The 17,708-nt window shown below is 56.9% G+C and overlaps 1 protein-coding gene across 1 annotated transcript in view; it reads right to left on the bottom strand.

The window, feature by feature from the left end:
* The window catches only part of KIF21B (kinesin family member 21B), a gene marked incomplete at its 5' end in the record, with an annotated part of 23,764 nt that extends 6,281 nt beyond the window's left edge, over positions 1-17,483 (bottom strand). The window contains 27 exons of the mRNA XM_010024325.1: positions 193-231; positions 905-1,018; positions 1,177-1,251; positions 1,717-1,922; positions 2,372-2,429; positions 2,735-2,795; positions 3,347-3,512; positions 3,640-3,741; positions 4,512-4,697; positions 5,084-5,231; positions 5,636-5,871; positions 6,579-6,647; positions 6,929-7,036; positions 7,169-7,368; positions 7,988-8,179; positions 8,472-8,589; positions 9,032-9,113; positions 9,394-9,618; positions 10,079-10,142; positions 10,258-10,447; positions 10,826-11,021; positions 11,985-12,100; positions 12,589-12,756; positions 13,105-13,239; positions 13,421-13,570; positions 16,717-16,899; positions 17,261-17,483. Of these exons, the coding sequence (XP_010022627.1) occupies positions 193-231; positions 905-1,018; positions 1,177-1,251; positions 1,717-1,922; positions 2,372-2,429; positions 2,735-2,795; positions 3,347-3,512; positions 3,640-3,741; positions 4,512-4,697; positions 5,084-5,231; positions 5,636-5,871; positions 6,579-6,647; positions 6,929-7,036; positions 7,169-7,368; positions 7,988-8,179; positions 8,472-8,589; positions 9,032-9,113; positions 9,394-9,618; positions 10,079-10,142; positions 10,258-10,447; positions 10,826-11,021; positions 11,985-12,100; positions 12,589-12,756; positions 13,105-13,239; positions 13,421-13,570; positions 16,717-16,899; positions 17,261-17,483 (3,810 nt within the window). The remainder of the gene's footprint in view (positions 1-192; positions 232-904; positions 1,019-1,176; positions 1,252-1,716; positions 1,923-2,371; positions 2,430-2,734; positions 2,796-3,346; positions 3,513-3,639; positions 3,742-4,511; positions 4,698-5,083; positions 5,232-5,635; positions 5,872-6,578; positions 6,648-6,928; positions 7,037-7,168; positions 7,369-7,987; positions 8,180-8,471; positions 8,590-9,031; positions 9,114-9,393; positions 9,619-10,078; positions 10,143-10,257; positions 10,448-10,825; positions 11,022-11,984; positions 12,101-12,588; positions 12,757-13,104; positions 13,240-13,420; positions 13,571-16,716; positions 16,900-17,260) is intronic.
* Between the last annotated feature and the right edge of the window lie 225 nt (positions 17,484-17,708).

The raw sequence follows: 17,708 nt of genomic DNA, 5'->3' as shown, positions 1-17,708 counted from the left end.
CTCACCACCGAGGGGACGGCATCAAGACACTAGAGGTGGCATGCCAAGGGGGGCCAGCACACACAGGATGGGAGGTGGGGGAGAGCAGCAAGGTGCAGGTGAAGCATGCAGGGACGAGGGAGAGCAGGCTCGTGAGACAGAGAGAAGGAGGAGAAGAGAAGGAAGGGATAATAAATAGAAAGTTGTCTATACCTCAGCACCTCCGAGACAGAGGAATCGCTGTCATCAGACCTACGGGCAGAAAATTAGCAGGATTATGGGAGAGAAAACCCAGACAAGAAGAGGTAGCTGAGGAGTCAGAGGTGGAGGATTGTTATTGCATCCAAGCCAGTGTAGGAGAGAAAGGAGGGGGAGGGAAAAGAGGGAAGAGAAGCACATGTGGAGAACCAGGGGAGAGAGCAGAGGAGCAGAAGGGCATATGAGGATCAGACAGCAGGTGTCCATCAGGGAACATCAGTGGTTCTAGAACCGCTCCAAGTCGATGGCAGGTCCCCAGTCTGCTGCACGGGAAAGCTGGAGCAGCATTTTTGGGTTGGTGCCAGTCCATCAGCTTCCTGCAAGTCCCCATCCCACCTCACACCATCCTGCTCCATAGCCTTTCCCAGTGGTCCAAGTGTGGTACTGCCCTGTCTCCAAGCAGAGTATAGGCAGAGGCTGTGGCTGCAAGCTCCTGCAAGCAGACAGCTCAGAGGGGACACAGAGCAGGCAGGACAGGGCAAGGGTCCAGCATGGCCCTTGCAGAGCATCTGCTCCCTCATGGAGAGGAGCAGGGCATGAAAATGGAGTCAGAAAGCTGGGCTGGAGCTGACCCAGGTCCTGTGCCCCTATACCCCACTGCAGCACCCAACTGCTGTTGTGGAATGGGTCCCCCTCACTCAGACGCTCCCACCCCACCAGGACTTACTTGTCCAAGGCAGATCCTTGGCTCTGGTTGCTCGTGAGACGAGAGAAGACATTGCGGTCGTTGCGTGGACGGGTGGGTGGGGATGAGGGAGGCGTGAAGCCAACGTCTGGAGGCCTGAGCCAGGAAGGATCAGAGGGACACGTCACTTGGGAACTGCTTTCTGGCAACTGCCTGGCACAGCAAGGGCTGGTCCAGCCAGCATCTTTCCTCACTTGTCTGGGCCATCCAGCCTCTCCATGACCATGCTGCTGTTTCCCAGCTTCCAAGCTCACCTGGCAGGTTGGCCACGGTCATAGGATTTCCTCCTGGTCAGAGGTGAAGTGTCCGAGCCACGAGACTGCCTGGGACTAAAGTGAGTAAAAGAGAGCAGAGTGGGTGCCTGCTGCCCCTGCTGGGTTCCCCCCATGCTGAACACCAATGGCCTTTCCCAGCAGAGCAAATGGAGAAGTTGGGCTGCTCTACAGTCACAATCTCAAGATCAGAGATGCCTCAAGTCACCCCATGAGCACAGAGGCTTCTGGTAATCCAAGAAGCCTTTAAGAAGGCTGATAACCCAGAGCAGTGAGTTGGGGACCTTCCCCCTTCTTTCCCTCCTCCTGGAGTACCCTCCTCTCCATCTGCAGAGGATACCAGCATACTCCTAGATACTTTCCAAGTCCTGCTGGAGAAATGCCCCACTGCTTGCTGCAGGCAAACCTGGATAGATGCAGGATTGGGCTCACCCTCATCTCTCTGCAACTCCACAGCCAGGACACAGCTTCCCACCCTCCAAGAGCCTCCCACTGCCCAGAGACCCACCATCCCATGCTCACAAGGTGCTTCCTCGAGTGGGCAGGCTGATGGTGCGTGACACTTTCTCCTTGTAATAGGGGTCTCTGACGGAGAAGCTGATCCCATCCTCTTTGATCTCCATGAGGGATGCCAAGGACTTGGTGATGTTCTTGGTGGAGACATCCAGTGTGGGTCCTAGACACTCAGCTGACACTGCTTTCATCTGCCCTGAGAGCTTGGGCTCTCCCTAGAGAAGACAGAGGGCTCAGTCACAGGCAGCATGGGGAGGGACAGCAGGAGCAGCCAGAGAGTTGCAGGGTGGAAGAGCTCATGCTCTCTGGCCACAGGAGATGGAGTTCCTCCTGCATCATGCTGGGATGCCCAGCACAGTGCTGGCTTTCCATACTCTAAGCCTGTGCAGAACAGTTGGTGCTCTCTTCCACCTTTGCCCACATGGATGCAGCACTGCACAGGGACTTCCTTGGTGGCTGAGGTGGTGGATGTTTCCCAAGCCTCTGGTGCTTCGGAGGAGCGTGGCACCCCCTTCTCTAGAGCTGACCCCACCCAGAGACCAGCCATAGTGCCTTATGCCAAGGGTCAGACTACAGAGCAAGGCCTAGACTATCACTGAACAACACGCCCCTCCATCCCTCCTCCCATTCCCTCTGATGGGGCACACAGAAAGACCCAACTAACCTTGAACTTGAAGTCATCCTGGCTTGCTGAGCCCTTCATGGTGAAAGACTGGGAGATGCTACAAGGAGAAGGGAACAAAGGAGGAGCTTCAGTGCCAAACTCCTTCCAGAGAGCTGGTTGTCACTGGCCCACCAGACTCCTTGGGTCACCCCCTGCTCCCCTGCACCCTCTCTCCAAGGGATGACCTAGTTCTTGCTCTCTGCAGGTGTCTAAGAGACATCTCTGCTCCCCTCCCCAAGGGCTGGGCACCATAGGTGGGGCTTTGTTCATCCACGTCCACCTGCAAGGTCCCATGGGTGGCACCACACATCCTACCCACCCCTGGCCTCCTCCAGCTCAGGCAGGGCCGGGCTGGGTACTCACCTCCCATCTGAAGCCAGACTGAACTCCGAGACCTCCTCATCCGTGCTGGTGTAGCCATTCTCTGTGCAGGAAGGAGACAGCACATCAGCAGAGCAGAGGGGACCCCAAGGTGTCCAGTACCATCTAAGCTGTGCAGTGTAGGGGGCAGCACAGGCAGTTGTGGGGGAGACACGTGGACCTGGTCCTCATCCCTGTTGTGTGGTGACTGGCACACACATCCCTGCCCAGCATCACCCTCAGGGCAACCCTGGGCATGCTGGTCACAGCCATGACACCTCCAAGCGCTTCTTGGGGGACCACCATGGTTGGGCAACTCTCCTCACAGGCAGCATGCCTGGCCCCAGGATCCCAGAATCATTTGGGTTGGAAGGGACCTTTGGAGATCATCCAGTGCAACCCCCTGCCAAGGCAAGGCCACCCAGAGCAGCTTACACAGGAACATGTCCATGGTTGGTTTGGATGTCTCCAGAGAAGGAAACTCCACAACCCCCCCCGTAGCCTGTCCCAGTGCTCTGCCACCCTCAACAGGAAGAAGTTCTTCCTCATGTTAAGGTGAAACCTCTTGTGGTTTAGTTCATGGCCACAAACTGGATGCACAGCCCCGAGTCCCACCTTGCTGGACATTGTGGATCAGGGCTTGCAGCTCGGGGTGCGACTCCGCTTTCTCCCGCAGCGCATCCAGGATGGCGTGGTTCTGCGAGGAGCTTGTCATGTCAGTCTGCCGCAGGCGCCCCTCCAGCAGGCGGATCTGGGCCTCCTTCTGTGCTACCTGCAGCCCCTAGGGAAGGACGGCCACGGGGGGCCTCAGGTGGGTGCCTTGGGTCCCCACCAGCAAGTCCCCACCCTGGCAACCTGCCCCCCTTCCCCGGCCATGAGAAATCCCATCACAAATCCTGGCACCGCACCTTGTCTATGGAGGCCTTCAGGAAGTTGTCCAGCAGAAGCCGAGCTTCGGCCAGGGAGCACGAGCTGATCACCACCGAGGTGTCTGTGGAGTCCAGCTCCTCCTGAAACAGGAGGAATGGGCACAGGATGCAGCAGGAGAGCTTTGCCACTGGATGTGGCACAGGCAGAACAGGCTCCATAGCCAGCACAGCACCGCCAACAGCACTGCCCAGTCCCAACCTCCTCATTCTGCCCAAGTGGCTACTGGGGAGATCTGGCCAATGCAACCTGAAGGGCTTCTGTGTTGCTACAGAAATCCTCGTGCACACACTTCATTAGACACTAATCTGCAGACACAAGCAGATAAAGTCACCAACCCGAAGGCCAGCGTGAATTAACAACGTCCCCTTCTGTCCTGTCAATCCAAGTGACAACTGGGCACAAGCCAGGGTCAGCACACAGCCTCCAGTCCTGGCTGAAAGCACTAGAGAGCAGCCAGGAGCTGCACAGCATCCCTGCAGCATGCCCAGTGTCCAGACTGGATGTGATACCTGCAGGGTTTCTACTGGGAAACAAGAGAGTCTTTCCCGGGATGTTTCCAAGCAAAACATCCATGGGCCAAGTGACCATCAGCCTCTCAGACGCAGGACAGGAGCTGCAGCTTCCCTGTAATCCGTGGGGCACTGGCAGCCTGCCCATGGACATAGAAGGAACGGCAGCACTCCCCTCCACAATTAACCACCTAATGAGAAGGGACTGTGAAGATGCAGCCCCTCCGAGTGCATGACATGGCTCTGGAGGACACCCAGCCTAGCTCTTCCCGGTGACACCCTCACTTCCCAATGATGCTCCTGCTCTCTCTGTTCCAGTCCAGCCCAGTCCAACCACCCACCTTGGTCTCCTCGATCTGCATGATGGTGGCCTGGCAGTCAGAAATGCTATCGTTGATGTAGTCAATGTTGGCCCCCAGAACCTCGATCTCCTCGTTCAGCTCCTGCAGCCCCTTGGGGTTCTCTGCCTGCAGTTTTGACCTCTTGCCCAGCAACGCTTCCTGCAGCAGGGCCAGCTCCTCACGTTTCTGAGGGAAAAGGGAGCAGGATCAGCACTGTCAGCATAGCTGTGCCCCTGCCCTGCACCCACCACCCAGCCCTCTCTGTCCACAGCACCATGGTGAAGGGCCTGGAGCACACGTCTGATGAGGAATGTCTGAGGGACCTGGGGGGGTTTAGTCTGGAGAAGAGAAAGCCTGTGGGGACCTTATCGCTCTCTACAACTGCCTGACAGGAGAATGTAGTGAGGTGGGGTCCGTGTATTCTCCCAAGTAACAGGACAAGAGAAAATGGCCTCAAGCTGTGCCAGGGGAGGGTTAGGTTGGAGATTAGGAACAATTCCTTCCCCAGCAGTTGGACTTGATGAGCCTAAAGGTCTTTTCCAACCTGGTTGACTCTGTGGTTCTATGGTCACCTTGATGAGCCGCTCCATGTCAGCCTCCAGGTTAACAATGGTCATTCTCTGCATGACGATGTCGAAGATGCGCCGCTCCAGTGACTGCCACTTGAGGCGGGCGGCTTTGCTGAAAGTCTGGCTCGCCCCCTTCTTGGGGAACTTCTTCCTACAGCCAAAGGGGAGAAGAGACACATGGGCCAATGGCTGCACTGTGCCTGGAAAGCCATGCTTGCCCCAAAAGAATGCCCCAGTTGGGCTGTGGCTGGCCAGGAGCAGAGGAGGTATCTGCATTGTTTCTAGATGTCCCAACTTTTCAATTGCCCCTTAGCAAAGAAAGGGGCAAAAGCTGAGCCCAGCAGGGTTTGTGTCATGGCATTTAACACTCATGGAAGGCCAGCTCTGGGCTTAAGCCCAGGGGACAGTCAGTCACGTGCTGCCAGTACAGCCTGTCAGTGGGTCAGTGGTTTAACACCAACAAGAGGCTGCCCTTCAACCTCCACCACCAGCCAAAAGCCAGGCACAGGAGTCCTGGGATGCACCATCACCTGCTCCCACAGCCCCTGCCCTGACCTGGCAGGCCGAGCCCCGTTCATGGGGGATGAGGGGTCTCCCAGGAAGTTGTTGATTTTCCTGTTCCACTGGCGCACGATGCTGGAGACAGAGCGAGCGCCGGACTCGGGCTCGGAGGACGTGGTGCTGGCCGAGACCTCGGCACCCGAGTCCAGCATCGCCGGCGCCGGCTTCTGGCTCGTCCTGCCTGCCACCCGGTCCGACATGGGCTTAGCGAGGCGGCGCAGCGCCGAGACCTGCCCAGGGCGGAGCAGAAGGTGTCAGATGGGCATCCCCACCCCAAAGCTCTTGTCATCACCCTCAGGGTCCCACAAAGAGGGGCAGCTCTGGAGACCTAAATCCCTGGGGCTGGTAGTGCTTCATGGACGTCCCCCTTCTGCCCCGTAGACCAACCCCTGGTGCCTGCAACCATCTCCCACCTGGTTACAATGAATCCTGGAATCCTTAGGGTTAGAAGGGACCTCCGGAGATAATCCAGTCCAACCCCTGCCAAGACATGGCCACCCAGAGCAGCTCCCACAGGAATGTGTCCAGGCAGGTTTGGATGTCTCCAGAGAGGGAGACTCCACAACCCCCCTGGGCAGCCTGTCCCAGTGCTCTGCCACCCTCAGCAAGAAGTTCTTCCTCGTGTTGAGGTGAAACCTCTTGTGGTTTAGTTTATAGCCATTGCTCGTCATCCTGTCACTGGACACCACTGAAAAGAGTCTGGCACCATCCTCCTGGAATCCACCTTTGAGATATTGATCTGCATTGATGGGATCCTCTCTGAGTCTGCTCTAGAAGACCTCGCTCCTCACTCAGGAGCCATAAAAATCCTCCCACCCTTTTGGGAAACCTGCTCCCAGAGCTGGCACTGACTAAAGGACAGGGTGCCTCTAAGCCAAGCACTGCGGTCAGGACACCCATGGGGACTACATGGAGGTAAACCCATCCCTCTCCTCACCTCCTGAGTTTTCCTCCGCAGCACTATTTCCTGCTGCCGCTTCTGAGACTCCAGAGCCCGGATCTGAAACTGCACGAGAGAGACACACACCCCTGGGGTCCTGCCCAGACACCCCAGTGATGGCCACAGCCCTGAGACTCCTAACACCAAAACTTGGGGCTGGTATTTTGGCACAAACAGCCTCACTCTTGATTTTAAAGTGACAGGTTTCCAGCCTCAAGGCTGGCCGTAATGGCACATCATCCCCCAGCACCTCCCACAACCACACTGAGAGCTGTGGGAAGCCCTTGGGAGCCATTCAGCCAGCTCCCACTGCTCTGGGGGACCGCCTGCGGGCGCTGAGCTCTCACCTCCTGCCGCCGCTGCTCCTTCTTGAGCTGCGCTATCTCGCGATTCCTCTTTGTCTCCGCCAGCCGCCTCCGCTGCTGCTCCTCCCGCATCTGCTTCATCAGTGCCACCTGCAATGGGATGTGTTGGATCAGGCACCCAATTGTCCCAAGGCAGCCATCCAACCAGACAGATGTCCTGAGCTTGCCACCAGGACAGGAGTGGAAAACATCACTTGTGAGCAGGGAGACTTGAGCAGGTACCTTTGCCTTCTTCATCTCGGCCACCTCTGCCTGCAGCTTCCTCAGCTCCCGCTCGTAGCGGGACTGGTTCTTGAGCAGGCGAGCGTGCTCCTTCTGGGCTGCCTGGAGCTTCTGCAGGTCCCGGTTCATCTCCTTCAGCCGCTTCTCGTAGTCTGCTTTGATCTTGTTGGCTTTCTCCTCTGTGTAGCACTCCATAGTACCTAGAGGAGCGAGGAGAGAGCTTGTGATAGCCACGCACCCTGGGCTCCTCCTGCACTGGTGGCATGGTGCACTGCTCCCTCCACATCCCTCTGCTCTGGCCCCACCACAGGCTGGGATCTGTCTGGGGGCACTCACTGGAAGAGCTGGGTTAGGGTTCAGCACAGGTTAGTGACAGTGGGTTACAGCACAACCACTGGGCTGAGAGGAGCTGCAGACCTGGACATGGGTGATCCTGCCCTGCCGAGCCTAGAGGTTAGCTACACCACCAGGTCTTTGGGGTCTTCATGTGTCCCTCAGCACCTCATCTTCCCCAAGTGTTCCCACATGTCATGAAGCAGTGTTCAAGGCTAGAAGAGGCTTTGCTTTGCCATCCTTTCCAGCCACCTCTCCACCACCAGCGGGGTCAGCAGCATTTCAGCTCACCAGCCCCCCTCCCATGGCAAGACAAGCAGGGTCTTGGGGGTCCCATTGGGCTCAAGCAGAGGCAAAGGGATAGCAGAGCTGTACCAGAGCCAGCAGTGCATGCAGAGGGTGAATGCTTTGGCTCTGAGTCAGCTGGGTAAGAGCAGGGACTGGGGCCCAACACTACAGGGAGGGGATTCCACAGGCATTTCTCACTGAGGTTCTGCAGGACCCGGTCCCGCTCCAGCTGCGTGTCCCGAATCTTGTTCTGCAGCAGGATCAGCTTCTCCTCATACTGGTGCTTGAGGGTCTGCAGGCGCCGCTGGCTGTTCTCCAGCTCATCGATCAGCTTCTGCTTGATCTCTATCTCACAAGTCAGATCTGCCAGGTCGGCCTGGAAGTTCACAGCTGGAGACCGGAGGGGAACAGTCAGGCTGGGAGGGATGGGGCAGCATCGCTCCCATGGCCTCACTGAGCCACAGCACACAGAGAGGGCAGAGGGAGCCCATGGGAGCCCACACTGCTAGGGAGCAGCAGCACCCCAAGGAGTGTTGGAAACTCCTTGCAACAACCCTGGTGCTTTCTAATCCCCTCAGCAAGGTGGCTGGACTCTCCCTTCCCAGGACCAGAGCTCAGTGCCAGGAGACACCAGCAAATGCACCCCCATACCCTGGGCTGCACACATGGCTCTGCACTTTACCCTTCTCCTCTGCATCTGAGTCTGAGTCCACCAGGCTCTCTTCACTGCCCGAATCCTCATCTTCATCCTCACGTCCATCCTCTTCCTCACAGCCACTCTCGTCCTGCTCCTCTTCCTCCTGAGGGATGAGTGCTTAACCTCAGCTTGCAGAACAGCTTTGCCCTTCTCTCTGCAGCTCTACCCTCTTCCGAACCCAAGCTCACCCCACACTGACGGGCTGCAGCCCACACAGCAGGACTCAGCCTCCCACATGGGATGCCCAGAGGCTGCAGCACCAATTTCTGGACACCCAGCATCCACAGTTGAAGGGAGGAGCTCTGTGCCTCATTCATCCTTGCATCCATCTCCTCCCAGCAGAGTAACACTGCATCACCGAGCCCCAATTTGCTTACACATATTGAAACCAAGCCCCAGAAGACCACAGAATCATAGGAGAGCTTCTTGTTCCATAGCAGGGCTGGCTGCCCCCTGCTCCAGCACTGAGTCTTCATATCCACAACCCCTCTAGACAACGCTCCTCAACCAAATGTCCCCTTGCTACGAGCATGAAGCACACTCACCTCTTCCACCTCATTCTCATCCGTCTCCTCCTCATTGTCCTGCTGCAGTTTCTGCCTCTTCTTAAATGCTTCCTTCTCTGGGCTGGGGGAAAGCAGAGGGGTGCTGGTGAATGCCAGTGTCAGGGAGCCTGGGGGCAGGTCCTGCTGGGGGCCCCCTGTCTCCTGGTTTTGGACCTTTTGGACAAAACAGCCTCCAGGATAGTGTGGAGGGTGATGAGAAGATCAAGGCAGTGCCAAGAGGGGAACCTGGGCTCTGTCTCAGTGTTCTGGCTTCCACACAGATGAGGGCAGCAGTATCCCTGACCTGACCAGCACCGACATGGACATCCCCCTTCCCAACACCCCACAGCAGATGCCTTCACCTCTTCCTGCGCTGCCTCCTCTCCTTCTTCTTGAGGCGCTCCAGGTCCTGCTTGGCCCGTCGCAGGACATCGGAGGCTTCCGTGTCCACTGGTGCAGCGGGGCTGCACAGCCCAGCCAAGTTGGAGCCTGGGGATGAGCCCATGGAATAAGGGGGCCGGGCAGAGGTGCGCGAGAGGCTGCGACGCAGGGACTCATTCATGGACTCACTCTCCAGGAGCTTTGTCCTAGGGAGTGAAGGCAGCACATGGTCAAAGGAGAGACAACCCACTGTCCCCACAGTAGAGGATCTTGCCTGGTTGTAGGATAGTGTGAGCCAGAGACAGTCATTCCCATTTATGTTGGGTCAGAATGCTGCGAGACAGGGACCCAGGATCACGCAAGAGACTGGGATGGACTCAACTTTAGGGGGTCAGCAGTTCCTGGGAGACACCAGGCACTTCCGTAACAGGATCTCCCCCTCCATTGATGGCCACACAAAGGATGACAATGGCCAAAGCAGTGCCTGGGACTCCCACAGCCCCAGTGTAGCAGCAGTGTAGGCAGCTGCTACTTCAGCAAGGCTTTTCACTCACCCCAGTGATGCTGCAGGGATGCAGCTCTAAACCACATCAGGGCTCAGACACCACCACAGCTCCTGCTGAGCCCAGGGACCATGGGGACCCACAGCACCCATGCCCAGCTCACCTCAGCTCTTCAATCTCCCGGATGTAGTTCTGGATGAGGGTGCCAATAGCTTCATTACCATCTCCTGCAGGAGCAGAGATGCAGGTGGATCAAGGCAAGACACAGGCTGTACCACAGCATCCATCCCAGCTACACTTGGCTGGGCTGACCCACCACACCTCACACTAGCCCAGCCTCACCTGCCCTGGCCAGCATGAGGTTGGCCTCTTGGCTCATGAGGTGGGTGACCCTGCTGTTGATGGCATCAATGGCCTCTTGCATGGCCTTCACGCGCATGCGCAGGGTGCTGTTCTCCTTCTGCAGCATGGCGTTCTCGCGGAACAGGTCGCTGTAGCCTTCTGAGCCATCCTCCCCAATGACCCGCTTGCCCTGGGAGGACAGGAGGAGAGAGTCCCTGAGTGCAGGGTGAGCTGGGGTGCAAGGTGGGGGCCCACCACTGCATCCCTGGGGCAGCCCAGCCACCAAAGCAGTGGCAGGGACAAACCCAAGGGCCAGGAAGAGGCAGAATGTGAGATATGCTTCAAGGCTTCTCCCTGCCTTTGCATCCCCAAGTCACTTGCCCAAGGTTCTGCTGTGGCCAGGCAGGAGCTGAGCCCCCACCTCTTAAACCTTCTGACCTCTCCCAGAAGTTGCCCTTGTCACTAGGGGCAGAGCATGGTAGGCAGGGCCCTGCCACAATCCAAACACAAGGAGTAGCTTTCTTCTCCTGCCTCCATCCCACCTCTGCAGGCTCACTCCATCACTCACTGCCTTGTACTCCATCAGCTCCATCTGCAGCCGGGCAATCTCGGCCCTCAGGGCACTGATCTGCTGACTTGTCTTGTCCTGGTTTACCACCACCTTGTTCTTGATGTTGCGGGCCCGGTTGGCATACTTGAGCGTGTTCAGGGTCTCCATGAAGTCCCGGTCAGAGGGGCTCACGCAGGCGATCATGATGGTTTGGCTTGGGGAGGTAAAGATCAGGGTGAAAGGACAGTTCCCCCCACCCTGCACCAACTCAGTACCTGGAAACCTGGCACCCAACCCTGGATGCCCATCCTAGGCCCTTCTGTGTTTTATACCCAAGGTATAACCTGGGTTCAGTCCCTGTCAGAGCCAGAACCCCACAAACAACACATCACACAGCTGGAGAATAATGGGCTCTTCAGAGAAGTAGACCCAAAGTAGACAGGGAATTCAATCCATCCCATGCTGGGCAACACCATGTGCCAAGTCCTGGATCACAAGGGATCCAAAGAGCTTTGCACCAGCTAATTCTGCCAAAGCTGGCTAATTGCACTGGGGACTCATGAGGTACCAAGGTCTTTATATCTGCAAAGTCATACGCTGCCTGTCAGGAGGCATCTCCTCCCCACCAGGCAACCCATAAGGCCAAGAGGAGGCCATGAGGATGATCAGGGGCTGGAACACCTCCCTTATGAAGACAGGCTGAGAAAGGTGGGGCTGTTCAGCCTGGAGGCAAGAAGCTGTGTGGAGACCTCAGAGCAGCTTCCAGTGTCTGAAGGGGGCTACAAGGATGCTGGAGAGGAACCTTCATCAGGGACTGTCCTACAGGTAGGACAAGGGGGAATGGGTTTAAACTGAAACAGGGGAGATTTAGATTAGATATAAAGCAGGAGTTCTCCCCTGTGAGAGTGCTGAGGCACTGACACAGGTTGCTGAGAGAAGTGGTAAATGCCCCATCCCTGGCAGTGTTCAAGGCCAGGCTGGACAGAGCCCTGGATGCCATGGTCTAGTGTGAGGCATCCCTGCCCATTGCAGGGGGTTGGAACTGGATGATCTTAAGGGCCTTTCCAACCCAAACTATTCTATGACTCCGTGACTTGAGTCCTGAAACAGCTCCTACATGGCTCCATAGACCCTCAGCCCTCTCCCAGGGCTCAGCCCCAGCCTGGGACCCCCTTACCTGTTGCCCCCAAGGGAATCCTGCAGCAGGCGGGTGAGCTTGGAGTCACGGTAGGGTACGTGCACAACCTTCTTGCTCTGGTCTCCGAGGGCACTAATGACGTTCCCCAGGGCCAGCTACCAACACAAAGGAAAGCCCCTTCCAAATTCAGCCTCTGCCAAGAACACTGCTGCTTCTGATGTCTGTAGCCAGCACATCAGGGCTGGGACATGTGCTGTGGCAGAGGTTTGGCATGCAAGAGGTGGTGGGATAAGGCTTTCCTTGCCAGTCTCAGCATTCACCCCCTTTCCCATGGCTGTGTGTCTCTCCCACATTCCCTGAGGAGCAACACTGAGCCCTGGAGGGTTTTTCTAGCTTAAGTTAGGAGACCTCAACCTTCTGGGGGCTTACATCTTTGCGCCCAGCTATACCCCTCCCCATAGTCCTGCCCTGGCTGTACCCTCACCACTGGCATTTTGGATTGTGCATCTTCCTGCCTACACAATCAGGTAGCATAAACCCCAGCAGAGACAACAGCAACCCCAACAGCCCAGAGCAGCCCCAAGCAGGACCCAAAGGTGTCACAGGCTTCCCCTCCCCTTGCACTCTGTGCCCAGCGCCGTACCAGCCCACAGTTGATGGAGATGCCTTCCTTGGCCCTCTCGCCAGTAGCACCCGTCCGCTTCAGTCTCTCCGAGCCAGCCAGGTCCACAAAGTGAAATTTGGCTGTGAGGGTCTCGTACTCCGTGGTGGGCTGGGATCCATCCAGGAGGCTGGTCACCTCCCCATTCACCTGCAGCCACATGGAGAGCATCATCACCATGGACCCTTGGCTGCATTCAGATGTCAGCAAAAGCCTCAGCATTCACCCTCCACACCTATCCCTCAAGGATGGGGGAGAGGATGCCAACAGCAGCTTGCTCTATGCCATCCCTTGGGCCAGACCATTCCCACTTTGGATGGAACTGCAGACCTCAGCTCCCATTAATTCTAACACAGGCTATGACTGGAAAGAAAAAGACAAATCCCTGCGTCTCTTTGCAAGACTTCAAACCCTCTCCCCTTTCCAAAGGACCCCACACATATTGCCTGGGTATCAGATGCAGGAAGAGCCCAGCCATGAGGCAGGAGCACATCTCACCAGCTCTGGGCGGGCGCACACTCTCATCTGGCAGAGGTGAATGGTGAAGATGGCGTGGGACCGGGAGCTCTGCACATTCATCTGGGTGCTGGCAGTGGTGCGGGAAAGAGCTCCCTGTTTTAGGCATTGGATCAGCTACAACAACATGGAGCAGGGAAGAAGGAAATCTTAAAGCACTCTTTAGGGAGTCAGGACAGCCCAGTGAGCACACTGACCTGCCCCTGCATCACCCCAGGGCTGCTCTGTTCCCTCCTGGGTGAGATCACCCCGCATCCCTGGTTGGTCAGCACCCATTTCTGCCCCATCCCACACCCACCTCATCCTGTGAGCTGATGAGACGTGACGTAACCCCTGTGGTGTAGATGCTTCCACTGGCATCCTCATGGATTTTGATGTTGGATTTGCGATGGCGCATGTCAGGGTCACGGGCACTGTCAAACAGGTCCAGGATCTCCTCGTTGTAGAGCTGAGTGGGATGGAAGTGGGTGCACGGTGAGTAGGAGTAAGCAGGAGGCTGATAAAGCAGAGCACAGCAAGACTGACAGGAGCTGAGAGCCAGGAGGACAGGCTGCACACTGAGGGTGCGTGTGTGTTCACACATAGAATCACAGAACGGTTTGGAAGGGACCTTAAAGCTCATCCAGTCCCAGGGACACCTTCCACTAGAGCAGGTTGCTCCAAGCCCCTGTGTCCAACCTGGCCTTGAACACTGCCAGGGATGGGGCAGCCACAGCTTCTCTGGGCACCCTGTGCCAGTGCCTCAGCACCCTCACAGGGAAGAGCTTCTGCCTTACATTTAACCTGCATCTCCCATGTTTTAGTTTGAACCCATCACCCCTTGTCCTGTCGCTACAGTCCCTGATGAAGAGTCCCTCTCCAGCATCCAAATACATGCACATGCATGTGCTCGGGCAAGGCTTACCAGGAGAGCTGATGTGTGTGCAGATGTAGGAAAGGACACACAGGATGCGTGTACAGACAGGAGATGATGCTCAGACAAGCTCTAACCTTCCTGCATAGGTACTCAGCCAGGACAGGATGCCCAGAAGAAATGGCATGTGTACATACATGTGTCATGTTTGCCTTGCAAAGCTCTGAGCTGCAGTCTGCGTTGGTTCAAGCCGTCCAACCCTGTCCTGTCCCTGTCCCACACCAGGAGCCATGTCCCCAGAGCCTGAGTGGACACTCAGGAGCTCTGCATCCCCCTGGCCTTCCCTGCTCACTTGGAGAGCCCCCAGCCACATGAGCCAGCAGAGCCCCTCTCCCACCATACCTCCCTAAGGTTACCTTGGGTGGGAAGGAAACAAGGGGCAAAGGGAGTGCTGGACAAGCAGAGAAACCCTGAGGACCCAGAGCTGACAGATGTCCTCATTTGTATCTTGACCCTGCAGCATCCTCTCTCATGCTGGGGTAGAGGGACACCCCTGCACTTCTGTCCTCCTGCCACCACCACTCAATGCCACACTTCACCCTCTCACCCTCTCACACTTATGTCCCTGTGTGGAGAACAGGGTCACTCAAGGACCGCAGGGTCCTGGCCAGCCCAGTGGATCAGGCTAATCCGTCCCTGGCTGCCCCATGGGCAAACAGGCTCCCTGAGGGTTCAAACCCTGCTCTCACAGCCTGCTCCCGGGAGGAGAGTCACAGGACAGGGATCAGCAGGGACAAATCCTGTTCCACTGCCAGCATAGCACAGCTGGTAACCAGCATCTGATGGAGCCACGTGCTCATGCTGACACAGGAGAGCCATTATCACCCCAAAAGCCTCCCTGGCTTGCCTGGTTCGATGTCCATGCCGCAGGGTGGACCAGAGGGCAAAGCTTTCAGAAGGCTCCAATGGCCTTAGTCACTGGGCCATCAGGTTTCTACTGTCCCCACACTTAACAGGGGCTGTCAGTGTCCCACTGGGTGCTGCTGGCCTGGGGAGTGTAACCATGAGCAGCTTTGAGGCACAGCAGAGGAAGCCTTGTTCCCATCCTCCACCGCAGCCACAGAACAAATATCTCTGAGGCTATTTTGAGAGCCAAAACCACCAGAGGTCAGAGGTGGTGACGAGTGAGAAAGGCTACAGGAAATACCCATGGCAGCTGCTGTGACCCCAAGCAGGGCCACTGCTCTTTCACCCCCAGGTGACACTGGGGTTGTGATGGACCTCTTGGTCTGAAAAGATGCTTCCGAGGATGGCCTGGAACAGATGCGACACAGACATCCCATTCCCAGTGTTCATCTTTCACATGTCCAAACCCCAGCATCCCACAGCTGATCACCCAGCACCCTGGGGCACTGTCAGGACTTCTCAAACTAGAGGGAGAAACTGAGGCAAGGGAAACTATAGCTGGACAGCGAAGAATCTTCTAGACAACAGATACAGGAGGCTGAGAGGGAAGGGAAAGTGTGTCACATAGGGTAAGGGGACACACATTGGGCTGAAGGCAAGTATTTGATCCTACAGCTCAGGAAGGCAGGACCATGCCATGGCTCCAGCAGGGTTAGGGCACTCTGCAGCGGGGAGAAAGCCCAACCAAGGTTCATCTCCCAGAAGGACTTCAGCACAGGCATGAAATTGTCCCCATTTCCATCCCAGCCCACAGGTTCCCCAGAGCAGAGCCCCATGAGGATGAGGATATGTGGGAAGGCAGCCAGGAGCTCAGACAGGCTGAGTGATGGGGAGGGAAGGATCTGGCCAGACACACAGCACCATGGGAGCAAACAAGGGTTCTGCAGATGGAAAGCTGGTTGGGAAGGATTCCTCCAGCAAGGAGGTCAGCCCTTGAGACTAGGAGGTGCCTTTGGGCACCAATTCTGCTCTCCAGGCCATGGACATCTGGAAGAACCCAGATGTGATGGACACCAAAGGCACATGGAGTCAAGATCCCAGCATAGGGCCTCTCTCTCTGCCTGCTTTTTTCCTCTGGGCTCTATCCCAGACCAGGAGACCAACCAGATAGAGTTTGTTTAGAAGCCCAGCTTTGCTCAGCACCACCCAATGTTTCCTCACCAGGGTCTTAAACTAGTTCCCATCTTGAGCTTCTTTGCACTTTCACACCAGGACCAGCCCACAGGGAAACTGCTGCAGCCACACAAAGTCCAGAGGCTTTCTGGGCCAAACTTCTCCAGGAAAAGAAGTAGTTAATAGAAGAGTCTTTTGAAAAGGAGAGGCCAAGGCAGAGGCGGGAAAGGATGCAATGAAGCATTCTCAAGGTCAAAGGTGCAGCAAAGGACATGGGAAATAACACAGCCCTTCCTCCAATCCCCACAAGAATGGCACTTTATCCACTTGTTTCACTGGTAACAGGGGAGCAGATATGCCACTATCCTCAGCCTCAACCAGGAGTGATCCTAGAGCCCCCTAAATGTCCAAGGGACCAAGGCACCATGGGAGGGTCTCCCTTCAGCCAAGAAAGTGACACCCCAGTTCGTGGCCATCATGAGGTCAGCAACATTCAGCTCCTTTGAGTCTCCTCTGCCCTGGCTGCACCCGTGGCCACACGCCTGCTGTAGGATCCGGCTCAGCCATGGAGCAGCCAGGACATGGAGGACTCAAGGAGCCCAGGCCATGGATGCTGAGCAAAGGAGAGGGTCACAGTGTCACCCAGATGTGCTGTCACCCACCTCCAGGAACTGGGCACTGACTTTGAACTCCGGAGGTGCCCTGCCCTGACTCTGCGCCGCGCGCTTGCGCTCCTCAATGCCGCTGAAGAGGTGGCCGATGGCCCGTGGGATGATGCCCTGCTCCTCCTCAGAGATGTTGATGTCGAAGCCAGTGCCCATGGTGTACGTCTTCCCTGCACCAGTCTGCAAAGAGGCAGTGAGGGGGGAGCTGGCTGGGCTCTCCCAGGCTCGGCTCTGCCCAATGCACCCCACACCTCCCCAGCACCACCCCAGCACCCCAAATGCCTCTGCCGAGCCCCTCTGATCCCCACTCCCACCCCAGCTCCCACACTCCCACCCCAGCCCTGCCTCCTTCTCCTCCCATCCAAAGCCACCCCCTGCCCCATCTCTCACCCAGCCCAGGGACAACTCTGTCCCCTCCACACCCAGGAGCTTATAAACCTTCTGTAACCTCTACAGGTGCCACCTCAGCAGCCCCAGCACCCAGTGCTGCAGAAGAGCCCAACTCCCGTGCCAGAACCCAAGGAGCAGGCAGAGCACGTACCTGTCCATACGCCAGCACAGTGGCATTGTAACCTTCAAAGCAGCCTTCAATGAGCTTCCCAACACACGTTGTGTAGATCTGCTCCTGCCACGTGTCCAGGTCAAAGACAAAGTCATAGGTGAAGGCCTTGTCCTTCCCCAGCAGCACTTGGGGCTCGCCAGGCGTCACTGAGGTGCAGATGTGACATCCCTCTATTTTCTCTTTGGACAGTTGGGGACGGATCCTGCAAGAAGAGGAGGGGGCTGAGGGCAGCCTCATGGCTCACTCACATGAGCCCGGTCCTGAGGATGTGAGTAATGTCCCACACTGGAACTGTGGCTGCTGCAGGCAGGGGACCAGGAGCACCTCTGCCCGCAGTGTGGAGCAGAGTGCACTGGATCCTTCACCTCCTGCACCCAGTGACAACCTTGACCTGTTTGTGGCTGAGAAAAAGAGGTTGGTGCATCCC

The sequence above is a fragment of the Nestor notabilis genome, unplaced genomic scaffold (genome assembly GCF_000696875.1).
Source record: "Nestor notabilis isolate BGI_N333 unplaced genomic scaffold, ASM69687v1 scaffold2081, whole genome shotgun sequence".
Lineage (NCBI taxonomy): Eukaryota > Metazoa > Chordata > Aves > Psittaciformes > Psittacidae > Nestor > Nestor notabilis.
This window is presented reverse-complemented; position numbering and strand designations above follow the sequence as displayed.